At 37.8% G+C, this 21,784-nt stretch overlaps 2 protein-coding genes and 2 pseudogenes across 8 annotated transcripts; all 4 read left to right on the plus strand.

Moving 5' to 3' along the window:
- Nucleotides 1-331: 331 nt before the first annotated feature.
- Nucleotides 332-1,144, plus strand: LOC105119092 (cytochrome P450 82C4-like; annotated as a pseudogene).
- Nucleotides 1,145-2,498: 1,354 nt separating this feature from the next.
- Nucleotides 2,499-3,295, plus strand: LOC105119089 (uncharacterized). Of its 4 annotated transcripts, none has more exons than XM_011017188.1 (2): nt 2,499-2,578; nt 2,796-3,295. In XM_011017188.1, the coding sequence occupies exon 2, from the start codon at nt 2,807-2,809 to the stop codon at nt 3,173-3,175; it is 369 nt and encodes a 122-aa protein (XP_011015490.1). In that variant the 5' UTR covers nt 2,499-2,578; nt 2,796-2,806; the 3' UTR covers nt 3,176-3,295. The 4 variants fall into 4 exon arrangements, with proteins under 4 accessions (XP_011015490.1, XP_011015489.1, XP_011015488.1 ...); XM_011017187.1 differs by having other exon boundaries at nt 2,573-2,654; XM_011017186.1 differs by having other exon boundaries at nt 2,574-2,651; nt 2,794-3,295.
- A 7,109-nt stretch (nt 3,296-10,404) lies between these two features.
- Nucleotides 10,405-12,683, plus strand: LOC105119091 (cytochrome P450 82C4-like; annotated as a pseudogene).
- Nucleotides 12,684-14,037: 1,354 nt separating this feature from the next.
- Nucleotides 14,038-14,834, plus strand: LOC105119090 (uncharacterized). Of its 4 annotated transcripts, none has more exons than XM_011017192.1 (2): nt 14,038-14,117; nt 14,335-14,834. In XM_011017192.1, exon 2 carries the CDS (start codon nt 14,346-14,348, stop codon nt 14,712-14,714), a length of 369 nt encoding a protein of 122 aa, XP_011015494.1. In that variant the 5' UTR covers nt 14,038-14,117; nt 14,335-14,345; the 3' UTR covers nt 14,715-14,834. The 4 variants fall into 4 exon arrangements, with proteins under 4 accessions (XP_011015494.1, XP_011015493.1, XP_011015492.1 ...); XM_011017191.1 differs by having other exon boundaries at nt 14,112-14,193; XM_011017190.1 differs by having other exon boundaries at nt 14,113-14,190; nt 14,333-14,834.
- The last annotated feature ends 6,950 nt before the right edge of the window (nt 14,835-21,784 follow it).

Below are 21,784 nucleotides of genomic sequence, written 5' to 3' on the forward strand. Positions count from 1 at the left end.
CTGGGGCAAAACTTGCTTTTTTCACATGTCTGAAAGGAGTTTGGGTAAATGATGATCTGCATTTGATTTAAGTTTTCAGGAAAGTCTCGAACTCGAGGCCCTTGCTCTGTCTTTCATTTTCTGCAATACTGCATACAGCTAGACAAAACATCAAGAGTTTATGTCCCATTTTTGCATTTTGCATTATAGTATTTATCAAAAAAAGAAAGTGTACTATAGCAGACATTGTAATTTCTAATGGTCATATAAATCCTAATAAATTAAAGGAATAAATTTCGTATATGTATATATGAATCAGTTTTTTACTCCATCTCACAGTATCAAGTAATCTCTATGGCAGAGCCTTCTTGCGGGTGGCAGTGACCCAACAACGACAGCTATTATATGGGCACTAGCTTTGCTACTAAACAACAGAAATACGCTTAAAACAGCTCAATGTGAGCTTGACACCCACGTTGGAAAGCACCGCCAAGTGGCCGAGACAGAAATAAAGAACCTTGTATATTTGCAAGCCATTGTCAAGGAAACATTCAGACTACACACACCAGGACCACTCTCAGCACCAAGGGAAGCCATGGAGGATTGCACTGTAGCTGGCTTCTACATCCCAGCAGGCACGCGCCTTGTGGTTAACCTCTGGAAGTAGCATCGTGACCCTAACATGTGGGCTAACCCATTGGAATTTCAGCCTGAGAGGTTCCTGAAAGAGCATGCCGATTTGGATGCAAGGGGCCAGGACTTCGAATTCACACCATTCGGTTCTGGAAGAAGAATGTGCCCTGCGGTGTCATTCGCTGTCCAGGTTGTGCACCTGACACTTGCTCGGCTTCTTCATGGGTTTGAATTGAGGACAGTCTCGGATACCCCAGTCGATATGACTGAGAGCCCTGGGTTGACAGTCTCCAAAGCAACACCATTGGAGGTTGTCCTCAGGCCGAGGTTACCTTCCATCGCTTACGAATTCTAAGCAGCAAGCACAAGGAGATCATTGTGTAATCCCTTATAAAAATATGTCAAACAAAGGTAGAATAAAGGCAGGAAGTGTTTTTTATTGCCAATGTATTGCGATAACTGTTGAACTGATCTTATAGTCAAGTTTTTATTTCGTGGTTTTTAATTTACTATTGTCTATTTTTATCAACTATATCATTTGGTGCGTTTTTTTTCGAACTTAAAAATTTCAGGGGAAACAAATTTGTACAGAAGTACTGGCAGAAAGCTGAAATTGGAAAAAGCAGACAAGAAAATTGTTTGCATCTGGTCACCATCAGCTAGACTTAGCTCCCTTGTCCCTTGTGGCCATAATTGAATCAAAGGGAGTGGCAGAGCAATAAATATTGACGATAGTGAATATGCATGAACAGAAAGATAGTAGTAATAATAATATGCTCATTATAAAATCTCTTTGTTATCATTTTATATAATTAAAAATCAACAATGTTTTCATAGCTTATTATGATGGGATTATAGGCATGCCATCACGAACTCTATTTTCTAGAACATCTTATCACCAGTCTTCAACATCATAAGTAGCTTCGCACCTTACGAAACCTATCTTATGATAACAATGATTTTTCTTCAATTTGAATGTAAGCTTTCAATTTTGATAACCACATGATAAATCTTTTTTTTCAAAAAAATCTCATTAAAGAAAGGAACTTCATCAGAAAAAGTTCGTTAGTTCTTTGTGTATACATCCATGATGGTGCTTAATTTATGAATCTATTATGTGCAGATCAGGAAGAATCGGAAATCATCACTAGTTTTAAAAAATCTTCCCACATTAGCAAAGGCGTCATAAGGAACTACGAATTCAGCGCGTTAAGCCAGCATAGCAGGGATGTCCAGCCCAAAAACTCCTTCATTCATGACTATCTTGCAGGAACATATATAGTAAGCATGATCTACTGGTGAGCCTTTACGAAATGGTAGTAGATAATTTTATTATTTTCAATGTGTACTTACAGCTCTTATAATAAGCATGCACAGTGTTATTTTGGCGAGCCTTTACAAAAATGCAATCTTGAAGGTGTTTGTTAAGTTCTAATTATTGCAATTCTTGCTGATTTATGCAGTAAATCCGCTAATAGGTGTCCGCAAGAAGATTCTGAATGCTTCAGACTTCAGATTTGTGACGGAAACATCCGCTAACAGGTGTCCGCAAGAAGATTCTGAATGCTTCAGACTTCAGATTTGTGACGGAAAAGAGTGACGGCGGACAACAATTTGGTGGGAGGAAATATTTGCGTGTTTGAGCTGATGAGGTTGGGGAAGAAGGATGCACCGAGGGCTTTTATAGAGGGTGTTTATTGAAGTACATTTAGGGGCTTATCAGAATGCGGCAATCGTTGATGTTTCAGCCCGAAGACAGTCTCTTTTTAGGGATGCTATTTGGGCTTGGTGGGTCTGATTTTTGGTCTGCTTTAAAATGGGCCTAGTCCTGGGCCTGGATTCTTTTCATTTATTTAATTGAATTGGAGACCATGGTGCTTGGACTGTTCAATTTGATTTCCCTGGCTGGCATTTAGAGGTGCACATTGTTTCCTTATCCATCCTCTCACGTTCTTTTCCATACAAAGTCAAGTTTCCATCTCCTTCCTTTCCAATCATATTTGTAATATTTCCAACCCGACAAACACCACCGAAAAAAAAAGGTAACTACATGCATATTCCTCTGTAAGGCATACGACACTTATTTCATTAAATTATATAGTAATTAGTAGTAACTTGTAAGTTCTGTTTCTGGTGTACAAGGGGTGATTGTGTGTTTCTGTTTCTCATCTTATATATTGCAGGTTTTGGGTCAATGGCAACAGCCTCAGCAACGCTTTCTCCAGCAACACTTGCTGCTGCCACAGTTAGCAGTCCTGAGAGGAAGCAAATCAAAGTGAACTACATAATGGGACTGGATTCTTTTGGTGGGCTAAAAGCTCACAACAATGTGAGTTCATTAGGCTTGCCAGTATGCGCTGAGCAGTCCTTTGCAAAGGTGGTCAGCTCATTGAGAGCTCCATCAAAGGGTAAAGGCAGAAGTGGGGGTGCACTCTCTTCAACCTGCAGTGATGTTGGTGAGATATTCAGGATAGCAGCAATCATGAACGGGCTTGTTCTTGTTGGAGTTGCAGTGGGATTTGTTCTTCTTCGAGTCGAAGCTTTTGTGGAGGATATTGAATGAGAAATTTTAGCCACTATAGCCAGTTTCTTGGTTGGTTGTTGTTTTGTTAATCAAGGATATTGTTTGTACCTTAACTTCTTTGTTAATTAAGGATATTTCTTGGATGTCTAAACCAAACCAGCAAACTGAGTTTCAACACGAAACTTTATAAAAAATATTAATAAATTTTTTTTTTTTTAAACAGAAGAATAAAAGGTGAAAAATGTAGTTCTTGTCGTGTCACGATAACAGGTGGTTGTGGTTTTAAACAGGACACATATATACAATGAGTATTGCAACACTCTTCAAATCATGAGCAATTGACTTGTTTTTGAGAGAGATGATGATGATGAAGGGTTGCTTGTTGACAGTGAGAGGAGTTGTGGGGGAGATATTGAAGGCTTATGGTGATTGGACATGATAAATTTGATGTGGGCTTTGAGATAAATGGTGCTGGAGAGTTGCTTGTGGACAGCGGGAGCATTCGTGGGTGAGACAACGGAGGCTTGTGGTTGTTAGGCATAATCTGATTCAAATGAGGAAAAAAATTTCAATGGATTTAATTTTGATGATGATGATGATGGAGGTTTGCTTGTCGACAGTGGGAGGAGCTGTGGGGGAGACAACGGGGGTATGTGGTGATTGAGTATGATCTAATTAACGTGGAGTTTTGATTTTGATGATGTTCTGTTGAAGGGACAGGGACAGACACGGAAAATGCACTGTTTTTTTTTTCCTGATAAATAATTTTTTGCCCATTAAGATCTATTTTACCATTTTATTAAACAACTATATTTTGTATCCTTTAATTTAATTTTTTTATAAAAAAACATTTTTCTATGGAAAATTTACATTTGCATCAATCTCTTTTAATTTTATTCCCTGCAAATTCTCTTTTCTCAACCAAATTCACTCCACTTATTTTTCTTTTCAACCATAATTTATCCAATTTTTTTTTTTAATAAAATCCCTTTCATACGAACAATTTCCCCAAAACTCATTTCATAAACATCAATCCCTTTGAGACAAATAATGTAATGTTTTGAATTAAAAAAGATAAGAAAAGTCAATAAAGCCTTTGAAAGCTTAAAAATGAATATAAATAAATAAGGGATATTATAATAATTGAACAAAGAGTTGAGAAATATAAATAAAAAAATAAAATAAAAAGAGAGAGAATACAGTGAAAAACCAAAAGGAAAGAAAAAAGAAAAGAAAAGATAAGGAAAGAAGAATAAAGTTGGAGAAAATAAATTTAAAAGTAAGATTATGTATATATGTGTGTTAATTAAATTTTAAATTTTTATTTTGATAAATATTAGGGTTTTGAAAATTTTGTTTTGAATTTGATTGATGAATTAATTAGAATGTTATGGATTAATTTTAATGAGTAATGAATTAATTAGTTGATTTTGAAAGATTGTAAGTAAAGATGAAAATATTAAATTATAATTTTATTTAAATAGTAAAATTATGTTAGAAATTAGGAGATAACACTAGGTGACTATGCAAATACTGAGAAAACACTTAATTATGGAAAATGTCAAAAATGCTACTAAGGAATTTGTCAATTATTCTAAGAAATTACAGAAAATGAGTTTGAGCCTTACAAAACACTAGGAATATAAATGTAAAGAGGGATGTTCTATTGCTAGGGAATCATTAAATTCATCTAAGAGTATTTAAAAAATATATTAATTTGATATTTTTTAAATAAAAAACAGTTTAAAAAAGTTAGAAAAACATATTAAAAAAAAACGCTAAGATACTGGATTTGTGTAGGTGACTTTTACTGTATATTTTTTATGATCACCCACCCCGTGGAAATTCTGTATATTTTTTGTTTTTTTACAGAGAAGACTAGTTGAATAAGATAGAAGTGCCAAACCATATAAAACCCCACCATCAGTTGTTAGGATACTGGCATGCAAACCCGACAAGACAAAAGGTAAGGGACAAGATAAAATGAGAAATGACACACAAGAATTTACGTGGTTCACCCAATTTGGCTACGTCCACGGGCAAGTATAGAAGAATTTTACTAAGTAATGTGGGAATACAACTTCTCTCTAATAATAGGAGAACAACAAAAATCTCTCTATTATTAAGAGAAAACACCTCACTTACTATCTCACAAATACCTCACAATTTTGTGGGATTACTCTCTTCTCACCCTCTCTTCTTTCTCTCTTATGGTGTGTCTATAATGCTTGAATGCATTGCCTATTTATAGGCAAACATCCATGCAAAAGACAAGAGCAAGGTAGGTGGCACCAAATTTGTGCCTAACATTGTTGACAAACATTGTTGATTTTGTCAACAATGTTAGGGTCCAAATTTATGCCTAACAATGTTGACAAATTGGTGCCTAACATTGTTGACAAATTTATGCCTAACATTGTTGACAAACATTGTTGATTTTGTCAACAATGTTAGGGTGATTTCACATTCTCCCACTTGAAGACTTTGATGAGTTAATCAAGTCTTCACACTTGATTATCTATGCTTCTTCTATCCTTTCTATACTTGCAATCTTCATGCTGCTTACGTTTCTGCTAGGCCGTAAGAGGATCTGCACCATATATACTTATCAGTGTTAACCGGTTTTGTCAAAGCATCTGCTGGGTTTTCCTTTGTGTGAATCTTCTGAAAATCCACACTTCCATCTTCCACCACTTCACGAACAAAGTGATATTGAACATCTATGTGTTTTGTTCTTGAATGAAACGCTGGATTCCTTGCAATATGCAAGGCACTTTGACTATCACAATACAAAAGAATATTCTCTTGTTTGTGCCCAAGCTCCTCCATAAGTTTCTTCATCCATATTGCTTCTTTACAAGCTTGTGTAGCTGCCATATACTCAGCTTCTGTTGTGGATAACGCTACAACAGTCTGAAGTTTAGAAACCCAACTCACAGCTCCTCCTGCAATTATGAACACATAGCCTGTAGTGGACTTCCTTTTCTCAAGGTCACCAACAAAATTTGAATCAACATAACCTCTGATAGTAAATTCTGATCCTCCATAACATAATGCAGCATCTAAGGTACCCTTGATGTATCTCAAGATCCTCTTAATAGTATTCCAATGCTCTCTACCAGGATTTGCCATGTATCGACTAACTGCTCCCACTGCTTGTGCAATGTCTGGTCTTGTACATATCATGGCAAACATTAAACTTCCCACTACTGATGCATACGGTACTCGAGACATCTCCATCCTCTCTGCTTCATTGCTAGGAGACATACTTGAGGATAATTTGAAGTTAATAGGAAGTGGGGTGGAAATTGGCTTACAATCTTGCATGTTGAAGCGTCGCAAGATCTTCTTCAAATAATTCTTTTGAGAAAGCCAAATCTTCCTCTTACTTCTGTCTCGGTAAATTTGCATCCCTAGAATCTTGTTTGCTGGTCCCAAGTCCTTCATATCAAACTCCCTAGCCAACTGTGCCTTCAATTCTTGGACTCGATCTTTGTTGGGGCCTATCACCAACATGTCATCCACGTACAACAACAAAATGATGAAATCTTCTTCAAACCTCTTATAATACGTACAATGGTCTGAACTGAGTCTGTTGTACCCAAGGCTAATTATGAAGGAATCAAATCTCTTATACCAACACCTCGGCGCCTGTTTGAGACCGTATAGAGATTTGTTCAACCTGCAAACCAAGTTCTCCTTACCTGTTTCAGCAAAACCCTCTGGTTGGAGCATATAAATTTCTTCTTCAAGTTCTCCATGAAGAAATGTAGTTTTCACGTCTAACTGCTCCAAGTGAAGATCAAATATAGCACACATTGACAAGACTACTCTGATTGTCGTAAGTCGTACCACTAGAGAAAATATCTCATTGAAGTCTATTCCTTCTTTCTGAGCATATCCTTTCACCACCAATCTTGTACGATACCGCTCCACTTGATCATTGCCATCACGTTTTATCTTGTAAACCCATTTGTTGCCAATGGCCTTTCTTCCTTGTGGTAGCGGAACAAGATCCCAAGTATTATTCTTGTACAGAGCTTCAATCTCCTCTTGCATTGCTGTCATCCACATAGACACATCTGTGCTTTTAATAGCCTCATGGAAAGTTGATGGCTCTCCATCATCTGTTAGAAGACAGTATGCAATGTTACTTTCAGTAACATATTCTGAGTGCCAAGCCGGTGGTCTTCTTTTACGAGTCGACCGCCGAACTTCAGGAGTTTCAGACTCTATTTGTTCTTGCTCTTCATGCTCTGGTACAGCTTCAGAAAAAGCATGATTCTGAGTATTTTCCACATGGACTGCTGTAGTCTCTTTTAGAATGCTATTATGTTCTTCCATTTGTATTTTACCTTCTGCAAATATGACATCTCTACTGATCACTACCTTGTGGGTAGTGGGATCCCACAAGCGATACCCCTTCACTCCATCAGCATATCCCAAGAATACACATTTTCTGGATTTTGAATCCAGCTTGCTAACTTCTTGTGTATTGTACATCACGTACACAAGACTTCCAAATATATGCAATCGAGAATAGTCAGCTGGTTTTCCAGTCCACATCTCCATCGGTGTCTTCAACTCAATTGCGGTTGATGGAGATCGATTTATCACATAACAGGCGGTATTGACTGCTTCTGCCCAGAATGACTTTCCTAGACCTACAGCCTTCAACATTGCTCTTGTTCTTTCTAATAGAGTTCTGTTCATCCGCTCTGCCACTCCATTTTGTTGTGGAGTGTATACCGTTGTGAACTGCCTTTTGATACCTTCATATTGACAGAAGTTATCAAATTCATCACTGGTATATTCTCATCCATTGTCAGTCCTCAAACACTTGATCTTCTTTTCAGATTCAAGTTCCGCCAGCGCTTTGAAAGTTTTAAAAACTGTAAGCACATCTGCCTTCCTTCTAATTGGATACACCCAACATCTCCTGGAGAAGTCATCTATGAATGATACAAAGTATCTTGCTCCTCCCAAGGATATAACCGGTGCTTGCCATACATCAGAGTGAATCAGGTCTAAGATGCATTTGCTCTTAGTTGTTGATGTGCCAAACTTCAACCTGTGTTGTTTACTTGTAACACAGTGCTCACAAAAAGGTAAAGTAACCTTTGTAAGCCCAGGGAGTAACTTCTGATCAGAGAGAACCTTTAAACCTTTTTCTGACATGTGACTTAGTTTTTGATGCCACATCATCGTCTTCTCTTTTGCAGGACTGGTTGATGCGATTGACGCTTCTGCCTCATGATGTGTTTCTCCCATTAATGCAAATACATTTGCAACTGTCTTTCTTGCCTTTAAAACCACCGGCGCTCCTTTGATGATTTTCATAATTCCATTGTCTGTTCGGATCTTACAGCCAAGACTATCAAATTGTCCTATAGACAAAAGATTCTTCTTTAAGTCTTTTACATGTCGCACTTCTGAAATAGTATGAATTAAGCCATCATACATCTTCAATTTGATGGTGCCAATGCCGACAATCTCTAAAGCATGATTATCACCCATGAACACTTTGCCTCCAGAGATAGGTTTATATGTATGGAACCAATCTCGATTAGGAGTCATATGCCATGTTGCTCCTGAATCAATTAGCCAAACCTTAGTGAGCTCTTCTGTATCTGTAGAGATTGTCGCTGCTTCACTATATAAAACATCTCCATCTTCTGAGGTACTCGCAACACACCCTTGAGATTTTGATGACTCTGCAGAATTCTCTATACCCTTTTTAAACCAACAATCCTTTTTGAAGTGCCCCTTTTTGCCACAGTTGTAGCATTTCACAGCCTTCTTATTTCTTGATTTGGACCTCCCCTGCCTTTGACTCCCACTAGAGCCACGCTCCGTTGATCTTCCTCTTGACACCAATAATGCCTCTGCTTGGTTTGAACTGTTTCTGTCTCCTTTGTTTTTGCGCCTATTTTCTTCTTCCAAGATAGCGGCTGCAACATCATCGAAGACTAGATAATCTGAGAGGATATTATTTGTCAAGTTGATAATGAGTTGATCATACGAATCAGGAAGACTTTGAAGTAGAAGCTCTGTACGTTCATTTTCCTCTATTTGCTGACCCAATGTAGTGAGTTGTGAAAATAGAGTTCTTATTGTGTTGATATGGTCAGTCACCGATGTGGTTTCTGCCATTCGAAGGGTATAAAGTCTCAGCTTTAAGAAAATCTTATTGTGCAAAGACTTGGACTCGTATAGCTTTGTTAGAGTCTCCCATATCTCCTTAGCTATTTTCTTCTCCGCCACACTTGATAATACTTCATCGGCTAATGCTAAATGTATGTTAGCAATAACATTGTCATTCATCTCATTCCATTTTGTATTATCAGTGATCTCCGCGGGCCGATCCCCAATTGCTGCCAAGCAATTGTCTTTTCTTAAGATTGCCTTGATTCTCATTTTCCACAATGAGAAATTGCTCCCATTAAACCTCTCAATCTCGTACTTTGCTGCCATTGTATTCACCAAGATCTATTCAGCTATCACCGTTTCACAGATCTGTAACGTATATAGAAATAGTATCGTGTGAATAATACTTCACTAAGTAAGTTCCCAGGAAAGATTGGAGGGGTCACAAACGGTCCCGCTTAAAACCCAATCTCCTTAGACAGAACTTCCTAGACTGTATTTAATCACCACACTGACTTTCTATATACGCCAACAGCAACGTATGTGAACAGTACCGTATGGATGAATAGTGCCGTATACGTGAATAGTACCGTATACACGAATAACTTTTGTGTATTAATCAACACCAACCAGAAGGCTTTGATACCACTGTTAGGATACTGACATGCAAACCCGACAAGACAAAAGGTAAGGGACAAGATAAAATGAGAAATGACACACAAGAATTTACGTGGTTCACCCAATTTGGCTACGTCCACGGGCAAGTATAGAAGAATTTTACTAAGTAATGTGGGAATACAACTTCTCTCTAATAATAGGAGAACAACAAAAATCTCTCTATTATTAGGAGAAAACACCTCACTTACTATCTCACAAATACCTCACAATTTTGTGGGATTACTCTCTTCTCACCCTCTCTTCTTTCTCTCTTATGGTGTGTCTATAATGCTTGAATGCATTGCTTTTATGATCACCCACCGCGTGGAAATTCTGTATATTTTTTGTTTTTTACAGATAAGACTAGTTGAATAAGATAGAAGTGTCAAACCATACAAAACCCCATCATCAGTAACCATCAGCTATGAATGAGCTTGGCATTACTGGGCTATCAATATGTGAACAGCATAAGAAGTGAGCCCTACAAAATTATTTCATTTGCCTCAATTGGAAAGTTTCTTTCAGTGGCAGCTGAAAAAGATAGCAACCAAGTACCAAACCTCCATTACAAACTAAACCATGAAAACCTTAACTGATCTCCGAGAAATCTCCTTCTATGCTCTTCTTCTTGCAATAATTTCTATTGTCTTGGCCACAATATTTTCCAGAGCAAACAAGAAAAATGGCAAGATGCCTCCAGAGGTAGCAGGGTCATGGCCTGTTATTGGCCACCTACATCTTCTTGGAGGAAGAAACCAGCTGCTGCATAAAACACTAGGGGGCATGGCAGATAAGTATGGGTCAATCTTCTCTATCCGCCTTGGAATTCATCCAGCGATTGTGGTGAGCGATTGGGAAATTGTGAAAGAATGTTTCACTGCAAATGATAGGGTCTTTTCCACACGTCCGAAATTCTTAGCATTAAAGATCATGGGCTATAACCAAACTATGTTCGGCTTTGCACCGTATGGGCGATATTGGCGTGATATGAGGAAGTTAGTCATGGTTGAACTCCTCTCCAATCATAGGCTCGAGTTGCTCAAGCATGTCAGGGACACAGAAACCAGTTTGCTCATGAAAGATTTTTATGAGAAATCGTCAAGGAATGGAGGGCAAGTTGTTGTGGAAATGAAGCAAAGATTAGCGGACATGGCAATGAACATAATAGTTAGAATGATTTCTGGGAAGCGATATTTTAGTGCCGATGCAAAAGGCAACCAAGAGGCAAAGAGGTGTCAAGAGGCTTTAGGAAATTTCTTCTATCTAGTGGGGTTAAATTTGGCTTCAGATGCTGTTCCATTGTTTAGTTGGCTGGATTTGGTGAAGGGATATATAGGAAAAATGAAAAGAACGGCAAGGGAGTTAGATTGCGTGCTTGGGAGCTGGGTGGATGAACATCGAAGGATCAGGCTCAACAGAAGCATCATCGAGGAGGAGAAAGACTTCATCTATGTAATGCTTTCTAAGATGGATGATAGTAACATTTCTGTTGATGAAGCTGACACAACCGTTAAGGCTAGTTGCTTGGTAAGTATCTAGAAAATTTCTGCAATTGAAAGTAGTTTAGTTTTCTGTTGCAGCTGAAACCTACTCAAGGAGCTGGGGCAAAACTTGCTTTTTTCACATGTCTGAAAGGAGTTTGGGTAAATGATGATCTGCATTTGATTTAAGTTTTCAGGAAAGTCTCGAACTCGAGGCCCTTGCTCTGTCTTTCATTTTCTGCAATACTGCATACAGCTAGACAAAACATCAAGAGTTTATGTCCCATTTTTGCATTTTGCATTATAGTATTTATCAAAAAAAGAAAGTGTACTATAGCAGACATTGTAATTTCTAATGGTCATATAAATCCTAATAAATTAAAGGAATAAATTTCGTATATGTATATATGAATCAGTTTTTTACTCCATCTCACAGTATCAAGTAATCTCTATGGCAGAGCCTTCTTGCGGGTGGCAGTGACCCAACAACGACAGCTATTATATGGGCACTAGCTTTGCTACTAAACAACAGAAATACGCTTAAAACAGCTCAATGTGAGCTTGACACCCACGTTGGAAAGCACCGCCAAGTGGCCGAGACAGAAATAAAGAACCTTGTATATTTGCAAGCCATTGTCAAGGAAACATTCAGACTACACACACCAGGACCACTCTCAGCACCAAGGGAAGCCATGGAGGATTGCACTGTAGCTGGCTTCTACATCCCAGCAGGCACGCGCCTTGTGGTTAACCTCTGGAAGTAGCATCGTGACCCTAACATGTGGGCTAACCCATTGGAATTTCAGCCTGAGAGGTTCCTGAAAGAGCATGCCGATTTGGATGCAAGGGGCCAGGACTTCGAATTCACACCATTCGGTTCTGGAAGAAGAATGTGCCCTGCGGTGTCATTCGCTGTCCAGGTTGTGCACCTGACACTTGCTCGGCTTCTTCATGGGTTTGAATTGAGGACAGTCTCGGATACCCCAGTCGATATGACTGAGAGCCCTGGGTTGACAGTCTCCAAAGCAACACCATTGGAGGTTGTCCTCAGGCCGAGGTTACCTTCCATCGCTTACGAATTCTAAGCAGCAAGCACAAGGAGATCATTGTGTAATCCCTTATAAAAATATGTCAAACAAAGGTAGAATAAAGGCAGGAAGTGTTTTTTATTGCCAATGTATTGCGATAACTGTTGAACTGATCTTATAGTCAAGTTTTTATTTCGTGGTTTTTAATTTACTATTGTCTATTTTTATCAACTATATCATTTGGTGCGTTTTTTTTCGAACTTAAAAATTTCAGGGGAAACAAATTTGTACAGAAGTACTGGCAGAAAGCTGAAATTGGAAAAAGCAGACAAGAAAATTGTTTGCATCTGGTCACCATCAGCTAGACTTAGCTCCCTTGTCCCTTGTGGCCATAATTGAATCAAAGGGAGTGGCAGAGCAATAAATATTGACGATAGTGAATATGCATGAACAGAAAGATAGTAGTAATAATAATATGCTCATTATAAAATCTCTTTGTTATCATTTTATATAATTAAAAATCAACAATGTTTTCATAGCTTATTATGATGGGATTATAGGCATGCCATCACGAACTCTATTTTCTAGAACATCTTATCACCAGTCTTCAACATCATAAGTAGCTTCGCACCTTACGAAACCTATCTTATGATAACAATGATTTTTCTTCAATTTGAATGTAAGCTTTCAATTTTGATAACCACATGATAAATCTTTTTTTTCAAAAAAATCTCATTAAAGAAAGGAACTTCATCAGAAAAAGTTCGTTAGTTCTTTGTGTATACATCCATGATGGTGCTTAATTTATGAATCTATTATGTGCAGATCAGGAAGAATCGGAAATCATCACTAGTTTTAAAAAATCTTCCCACATTAGCAAAGGCGTCATAAGGAACTACGAATTCAGCGCGTTAAGCCAGCATAGCAGGGATGTCCAGCCCAAAAACTCCTTCATTCATGACTATCTTGCAGGAACATATATAGTAAGCATGATCTACTGGTGAGCCTTTACGAAATGGTAGTAGATAATTTTATTATTTTCAATGTGTACTTACAGCTCTTATAATAAGCATGCACAGTGTTATTTTGGCGAGCCTTTACAAAAATGCAATCTTGAAGGTGTTTGTTAAGTTCTAATTATTGCAATTCTTGCTGATTTATGCAGTAAATCCGCTAATAGGTGTCCGCAAGAAGATTCTGAATGCTTCAGACTTCAGATTTGTGACGGAAACATCCGCTAACAGGTGTCCGCAAGAAGATTCTGAATGCTTCAGACTTCAGATTTGTGACGGAAAAGAGTGACGGCGGACAACAATTTGGTGGGAGGAAATATTTGCGTGTTTGAGCTGATGAGGTTGGGGAAGAAGGATGCACCGAGGGCTTTTATAGAGGGTGTTTATTGAAGTACATTTAGGGGCTTATCAGAATGCGGCAATCGTTGATGTTTCAGCCCGAAGACAGTCTCTTTTTAGGGATGCTATTTGGGCTTGGTGGGTCTGATTTTTGGTCTGCTTTAAAATGGGCCTAGTCCTGGGCCTGGATTCTTTTCATTTATTTAATTGAATTGGAGACCATGGTGCTTGGACTGTTCAATTTGATTTCCCTGGCTGGCATTTAGAGGTGCACATTGTTTCCTTATCCATCCTCTCACGTTCTTTTCCATACAAAGTCAAGTTTCCATCTCCTTCCTTTCCAATCATATTTGTAATATTTCCAACCCGACAAACACCACCGAAAAAAAAAGGTAACTACATGCATATTCCTCTGTAAGGCATACGACACTTATTTCATTAAATTATATAGTAATTAGTAGTAACTTGTAAGTTCTGTTTCTGGTGTACAAGGGGTGATTGTGTGTTTCTGTTTCTCATCTTATATATTGCAGGTTTTGGGTCAATGGCAACAGCCTCAGCAACGCTTTCTCCAGCAACACTTGCTGCTGCCACAGTTAGCAGTCCTGAGAGGAAGCAAATCAAAGTGAACTACATAATGGGACTGGATTCTTTTGGTGGGCTAAAAGCTCACAACAATGTGAGTTCATTAGGCTTGCCAGTATGCGCTGAGCAGTCCTTTGCAAAGGTGGTCAGCTCATTGAGAGCTCCATCAAAGGGTAAAGGCAGAAGTGGGGGTGCACTCTCTTCAACCTGCAGTGATGTTGGTGAGATATTCAGGATAGCAGCAATCATGAACGGGCTTGTTCTTGTTGGAGTTGCAGTGGGATTTGTTCTTCTTCGAGTCGAAGCTTTTGTGGAGGATATTGAATGAGAAATTTTAGCCACTATAGCCAGTTTCTTGGTTGGTTGTTGTTTTGTTAATCAAGGATATTGTTTGTACCTTAACTTCTTTGTTAATTAAGGATATTTCTTGGATGTCTAAACCAAACCAGCAAACTGAGTTTCAACACGAAACTTTATAAAAAATATTAATAAATTTTTTTTTTTTTAAACAGAAGAATAAAAGGTGAAAAATGTAGTTCTTGTCGTGTCACGATAACAGGTGGTTGTGGTTTTAAACAGGACACATATATACAATGAGTATTGCAACACTCTTCAAATCATGAGCAATTGACTTGTTTTTGAGAGAGATGATGATGATGAAGGGTTGCTTGTTGACAGTGAGAGGAGTTGTGGGGGAGATATTGAAGGCTTATGGTGATTGGACATGATAAATTTGATGTGGGCTTTGAGATAAATGGTGCTGGAGAGTTGCTTGTGGACAGCGGGAGCATTCGTGGGTGAGACAACGGAGGCTTGTGGTTGTTAGGCATAATCTGATTCAAATGAGGAAAAAAATTTCAATGGATTTAATTTTGATGATGATGATGATGGAGGTTTGCTTGTCGACAGTGGGAGGAGCTGTGGGGGAGACAACGGGGGTATGTGGTGATTGAGTATGATCTAATTAACGTGGAGTTTTGATTTTGATGATGTTCTGTTGAAGGGACAGGGACAGACACGGAAAATGCACTGTTTTTTTTTTCCTGATAAATAATTTTTTGCCCATTAAGATCTATTTTACCATTTTATTAAACAACTATATTTTGTATCCTTTAATTTAATTTTTTTATAAAAAAACATTTTTCTATGGAAAATTTACATTTGCATCAATCTCTTTTAATTTTATTCCCTGCAAATTCTCTTTTCTCAACCAAATTCACTCCACTTATTTTTCTTTTCAACCATAATTTATCCAATTTTTTTTTTTAATAAAATCCCTTTCATACGAACAATTTCCCCAAAACTCATTTCATAAACATCAATCCCTTTGAGACAAATAATGTAATGTTTTGAATTAAAAAAGATAAGAAAAGTCAATAAAGCCTTTGAAAGCTTAAAAATGAATATAAATAAATAAGGGATATTATAATAATTGAACAAAGAGTTGAGAAATATAAATAAAAAAATAAAATAAAAAGAGAGAGAATACAGTGAAAAACCAAAAGGAAAGAAAAAAGAAAAGAAAAGATAAGGAAAGAAGAATAAAGTTGGAGAAAATAAATTTAAAAGTAAGATTATGTATATATGTGTGTTAATTAAATTTTAAATTTTTATTTTGATAAATATTAGGGTTTTGAAAATTTTGTTTTGAATTTGATTGATGAATTAATTAGAATGTTATGGATTAATTTTAATGAGTAATGAATTAATTAGTTGATTTTGAAAGATTGTAAGTAAAGATGAAAATATTAAATTATAATTTTATTTAAATAGTAAAATTATGTTAGAAATTAGGAGATAACACTAGGTGACTATGCAAATACTGAGAAAACACTTAATTATGGAAAATGTCAAAAATGCTACTAAGGAATTTGTCAATTATTCTAAGAAATTACAGAAAATGAGTTTGAGCCTTACAAAACACTAGGAATATAAATGTAAAGAGGGATGTTCTATTGCTAGGGAATCATTAAATTCATCTAAGAGTATTTAAAAAATATATTAATTTGATATTTTTTAAATAAAAAACAGTTTAAAAAAGTTAGAAAAACATATTAAAAAAAAACGCTAAGATACTGGATTTGTGTAGGTGACTTTTACTGTATATTTTTTATGATCACCCACCCCGTGGAAATTCTGTATATTTTTTGTTTTTTTACAGAGAAGACTAGTTGAATAAGATAGAAGTGCCAAACCATATAAAACCCCACCATCAGTTGTTAGGATACTGGCATGCAAACCCGACAAGACAAAAGGTAAGGGACAAGATAAAATGAGAAATGACACACAAGAATTTACGTGGTTCACCCAATTTGGCTACGTCCACGGGCAAGTATAGAAGAATTTTACTAAGTAATGTGGGAATACAACTTCTCTCTAATAATAGGAGAACAACAAAAATCTCTCTATTATTAAGAGAAAACACCTCACTTACTATCTCACAAATACCTCACAATTTTGTGGGATTACTCTCTTCTCACCCTCTCTTCTTTCTCTCTTATGGTGTGTCTATAATGCTTGAATGCATTGCCTATTTATAGGCAAACATCCATGCAAAAGACAAGAGCAAGGTAGGTGGCACCAAATTTGTGCCTAACATTGTTGACAAACATTGTTGATTTTGTCAACAATGTTAGGGTCCAAATTTATGCCTAACAATGTTGACAAATTGGTGCCTAACATTGTTGACAAATTTATGCCTAACATTGTTGACAAACATTGTTGATTTTGTCAACAATGTTAGGGTGATTTCACATTCTCCCACTTGAAGACTTTGATGAGTTAATCAAGTCTTCACACTTGATTATCTATGCTTCTTCTATCCTTTCTATACTTGCAATCTTCATGCTGCTTACGTTTCTGCTAGGCCGTAAGAGGATCTGCACCATATATACTTATCAGTGTTAACCGGTTTTGTCAAAGCATCTGCTGGGTTTTCCTTTGTGTGAATCTTCTGAAAATCCACACTTCCATCTTCCACCACTTCACGAACAAAGTGATATTGAACATCTATGTGTTTTGTTCTTGAATGAAACGCTGGATTCCTTGCAATATGCAAGGCACTTTGACTATCACAATACAAAAGAATATTCTCTTGTTTGTGCCCAAGCTCCTCCATAAGTTTCTTCATCCATATTGCTTCTTTACAAGCTTGTGTAGCTGCCATATACTCAGCTTCTGTTGTGGATAACGCTACAACAGTCTGAAGTTTAGAAACCCAACTCACAGCTCCTCCTGCAATTATGAACACATAGCCTGTAGTGGACTTCCTTTTCTCAAGGTCACCAACAAAATTTGAATCAACATAACCTCTGATAGTAAATTCTGATCCTCCATAACATAATGCAGCATCTAAGGTACCCTTGATGTATCTCAAGATCCTCTTAATAGTATTCCAATGCTCTCTACCAGGATTTGCCATGTATCGACTAACTGCTCCCACTGCTTGTGCAATGTCTGGTCTTGTACATATCATGGCAAACATTAAACTTCCCACTACTGATGCATACGGTACTCGAGACATCTCCATCCTCTCTGCTTCATTGCTAGGAGACATACTTGAGGATAATTTGAAGTTAATAGGAAGTGGGGTGGAAATTGGCTTACAATCTTGCATGTTGAAGCGTCGCAAGATCTTCTTCAAATAATTCTTTTGAGAAAGCCAAATCTTCCTCTTACTTCTGTCTCGGTAAATTTGCATCCCTAGAATCTTGTTTGCTGGTCCCAAGTCCTTCATATCAAACTCCCTAGCCAACTGTGCCTTCAATTCTTGGACTCGATCTTTGTTGGGGCCTATCACCAACATGTCATCCACGTACAACAACAAAATGATGAAATCTTCTTCAAACCTCTTATAATACGTACAATGGTCTGAACTGAGTCTGTTGTACCCAAGGCTAATTATGAAGGAATCAAATCTCTTATACCAACACCTCGGCGCCTGTTTGAGACCGTATAGAGATTTGTTCAACCTGCAAACCAAGTTCTCCTTACCTGTTTCAGCAAAACCCTCTGGTTGGAGCATATAAATTTCTTCTTCAAGTTCTCCATGAAGAAATGTAGTTTTCACGTCTAACTGCTCCAAGTGAAGATCAAATATAGCACACATTGACAAGACTACTCTGATTGTCGTAAGTCGTACCACTAGAGAAAATATCTCATTGAAGTCTATTCCTTCTTTCTGAGCATATCCTTTCACCACCAATCTTGTACGATACCGCTCCACTTGATCATTGCCATCACGTTTTATCTTGTAAACCCATTTGTTGCCAATGGCCTTTCTTCCTTGTGGTAGCGGAACAAGATCCCAAGTATTATTCTTGTACAGAGCTTCAATCTCCTCTTGCATTGCTGTCATCCACATAGACACATCTGTGCTTTTAATAGCCTCATGGAAAGTTGATGGCTCTCCATCATCTGTTAGAAGACAGTATGCAATGTTACTTTCAGTAACATATTCTGAGTGCCAAGCCGGTGGTCTTCTTTTACGAGTCGACCGCCGAACTTCAGGAGTTTCAGACTCTATTTGTTCTTGCTCTTCATGCTCTGGTACAGCTTCAGAAAAAGCATGATTCTGAGTATTTTCCACATGGACTGCTGTAGTCTCTTTTAGAATGCTATTATGTTCTTCCATTTGTATTTTACCTTCTGCAAATATGACATCTCTACTGATCACTACCTTGTGGGTAGTGGGATCCCACAAGCGATACCCCTTCACTCCATCAGCATATCCCAAGAATACACATTTTCTGGATTTTGAATCCAGCTTGCTAACTTCTTGTGTATTGTACATCACGTACACAAGACTTCCAAATATATGCAATCGAGAATAGTCAGCTGGTTTTCCAGTCCACATCTCCATCGGTGTCTTCAACTCAATTGCGGTTGATGGAGATCGATTTATCACATAACAGGCGGTATTGACTGCTTCTGCCCAGAATGACTTTCCTAGACCTACAGCCTTCAACATTGCTCTTGTTCTTTCTAATAGAGTTCTGTTCATCCGCTCTGCCACTCCATTTTGTTGTGGAGTGTATACCGTTGTGAACTGCCTTTTGATACCTTCATATTGACAGAAGTTATCAAATTCATCACTGGTATATTCTCATCCATTGTCAGTCCTCAAACACTTGATCTTCTTTTCAGATTCAAGTTCCGCCAGCGCTTTGAAAGTTTTAAAAACTGTAAGCACATCTGCCTTCCTTCTAATTGGATACACCCAACATCTCCTGGAGAAGTCATCTATGAATGATACAAAGTATCTTGCTCCTCCCAAGGATATAACCGGTGCTTGCCATACATCAGAGTGAATCAGGTCTAAGATGCATTTGCTCTTAGTTGTTGATGTGCCAAACTTCAACCTGTGTTGTTTACTTGTAACACAGTGCTCACAAAAAGGTAAAGTAACCTTTGTAAGCCCAGGGAGTAACTTCTGATCAGAGAGAACCTTTAAACCTTTTTCTGACATGTGACTTAGTTTTTGATGCCACATCATCGTCTTCTCTTTTGCAGGACTGGTTGATGCGATTGACGCTTCTGCCTCATGATGTGTTTCTCCCATTAATGCAAATACATTTGCAACTGTCTTTCTTGCCTTTAAAACCACCGGCGCTCCTTTGATGATTTTCATAATTCCATTGTCTGTTCGGATCTTACAGCCAAGACTATCAAATTGTCCTATAGACAAAAGATTCTTCTTTAAGTCTTTTACATGTCGCACTTCTGAAATAGTATGAATTAAGCCATCATACATCTTCAATTTGATGGTGCCAATGCCGACAATCTCTAAAGCATGATTATCACCCATGAACACTTTGCCTCCAGAGATAGGTTTATATGTATGGAACCAATCTCGATTAGGAGTCATATGCCATGTTGCTCCTGAATCAATTAGCCAAACCTTAGTGAGCTCTTCTGTATCTGTAGAGATTGTCGCTGCTTCACTATATAAAACATCTCCATCTTCTGAGGTACTCGCAACACACCCTTGAGATTTTGATGACTCTGCAGAATTCTCTATACCCTTTTTAAACCAACAATCCTTTTTGAAGTGCCCCTTTTTGCCACAGTTGTAGCATTTCACAGCCTTCTTATTTCTTGATTTGGACCTCCCCTGCCTTTGACTCCCACTAGAGCCACGCTCCGTTGATCTTCCTCTTGACACCAATAATGCCTCTGCTTGGTTTGAACTGTTTCTGTCTCCTTTGTTTTTGCGCCTATTTTCTTCTTCCAAGATAGCGGCTGCAACATCATCGAAGACTAGATAATCTGAGAGGATATTATTTGTCAAGTTGATAATGAGTTGATCATACGAATCAGGAAGACTTTGAAGTAGAAGCTCTGTACGTTCATTTTCCTCTATTTGCTGACCCAATGTAGTGAGTTGTGAAAATAGAGTTCTTATTGTGTTGATATGGTCAGTCACCGATGTGGTTTCTGCCATTCGAAGGGTATAAAGTCTCAGCTTTAAGAAAATCTTATTGTGCAAAGACTTGGACTCGTATAGCTTTGTTAGAGTCTCCCATATCTCCTTAGCTATTTTCTTCTCCGCCACACTTGATAATACTTCATCGGCTAATGCTAAATGTATGTTAGCAATAACATTGTCATTCATCTCATTCCATTTTGTATTATCAGTGATCTCCGCGGGCCGATCCCCAATTGCTGCCAAGCAATTGTCTTTTCTTAAGATTGCCTTGATTCTCATTTTCCACAATGAGAAATTGCTCCCATTAAACCTCTCAATCTCGTACTTTGCTGCCATTGTATTCACCAAGATCTATTCAGCTATCACCGTTTCACAGATCTGTAACGTATATAGAAATAGTATCGTGTGAATAATACTTCACTAAGTAAGTTCCCAGGAAAGATTGGAGGGGTCACAAACGGTCCCGCTTAAAACCCAATCTCCTTAGACAGAACTTCCTAGACTGTATTTAATCACCACACTGACTTTCTATATACGCCAACAGCAACGTATGTGAACAGTACCGTATGGATGAATAGTGCCGTATACGTGAATAGTACCGTATACACGAATAACTTTTGTGTATTAATCAACACCAACCAGAAGGCTTTGATACCACTGTTAGGATACTGACATGCAAACCCGACAAGACAAAAGGTAAGGGACAAGATAAAATGAGAAATGACACACAAGAATTTACGTGGTTCACCCAATTTGGCTACGTCCACGGGCAAGTATAGAAGAATTTTACTAAGTAATGTGGGAATACAACTTCTCTCTAATAATAGGAGAACAACAAAAATCTCTCTATTATTAGGAGAAAACACCTCACTTACTATCTCACAAATACCTCACAATTTTGTGGGATTACTCTCTTCTCACCCTCTCTTCTTTCTCTCTTATGGTGTGTCTATAATGCTTGAATGCATTGC

The sequence above is a fragment of the Populus euphratica genome, unplaced genomic scaffold (genome assembly GCF_000495115.2).
Source record: "Populus euphratica unplaced genomic scaffold, PopEup_1.0 scaffold2451.1, whole genome shotgun sequence".
Classification (NCBI taxonomy): domain Eukaryota; kingdom Viridiplantae; phylum Streptophyta; class Magnoliopsida; order Malpighiales; family Salicaceae; genus Populus; species Populus euphratica.

Excerpts from the sequence above, each read along its gene's own strand:
- LOC105119089 (XM_011017188.1), top strand. The coding sequence starts at position 2,807 with ATGGCAACAGCCTCAGCAACGCTTTCTCCAGCAACACTTGCTGCTGCC.
- LOC105119090 (XM_011017192.1), top strand. The coding sequence starts at position 14,346 with ATGGCAACAGCCTCAGCAACGCTTTCTCCAGCAACACTTGCTGCTGCC.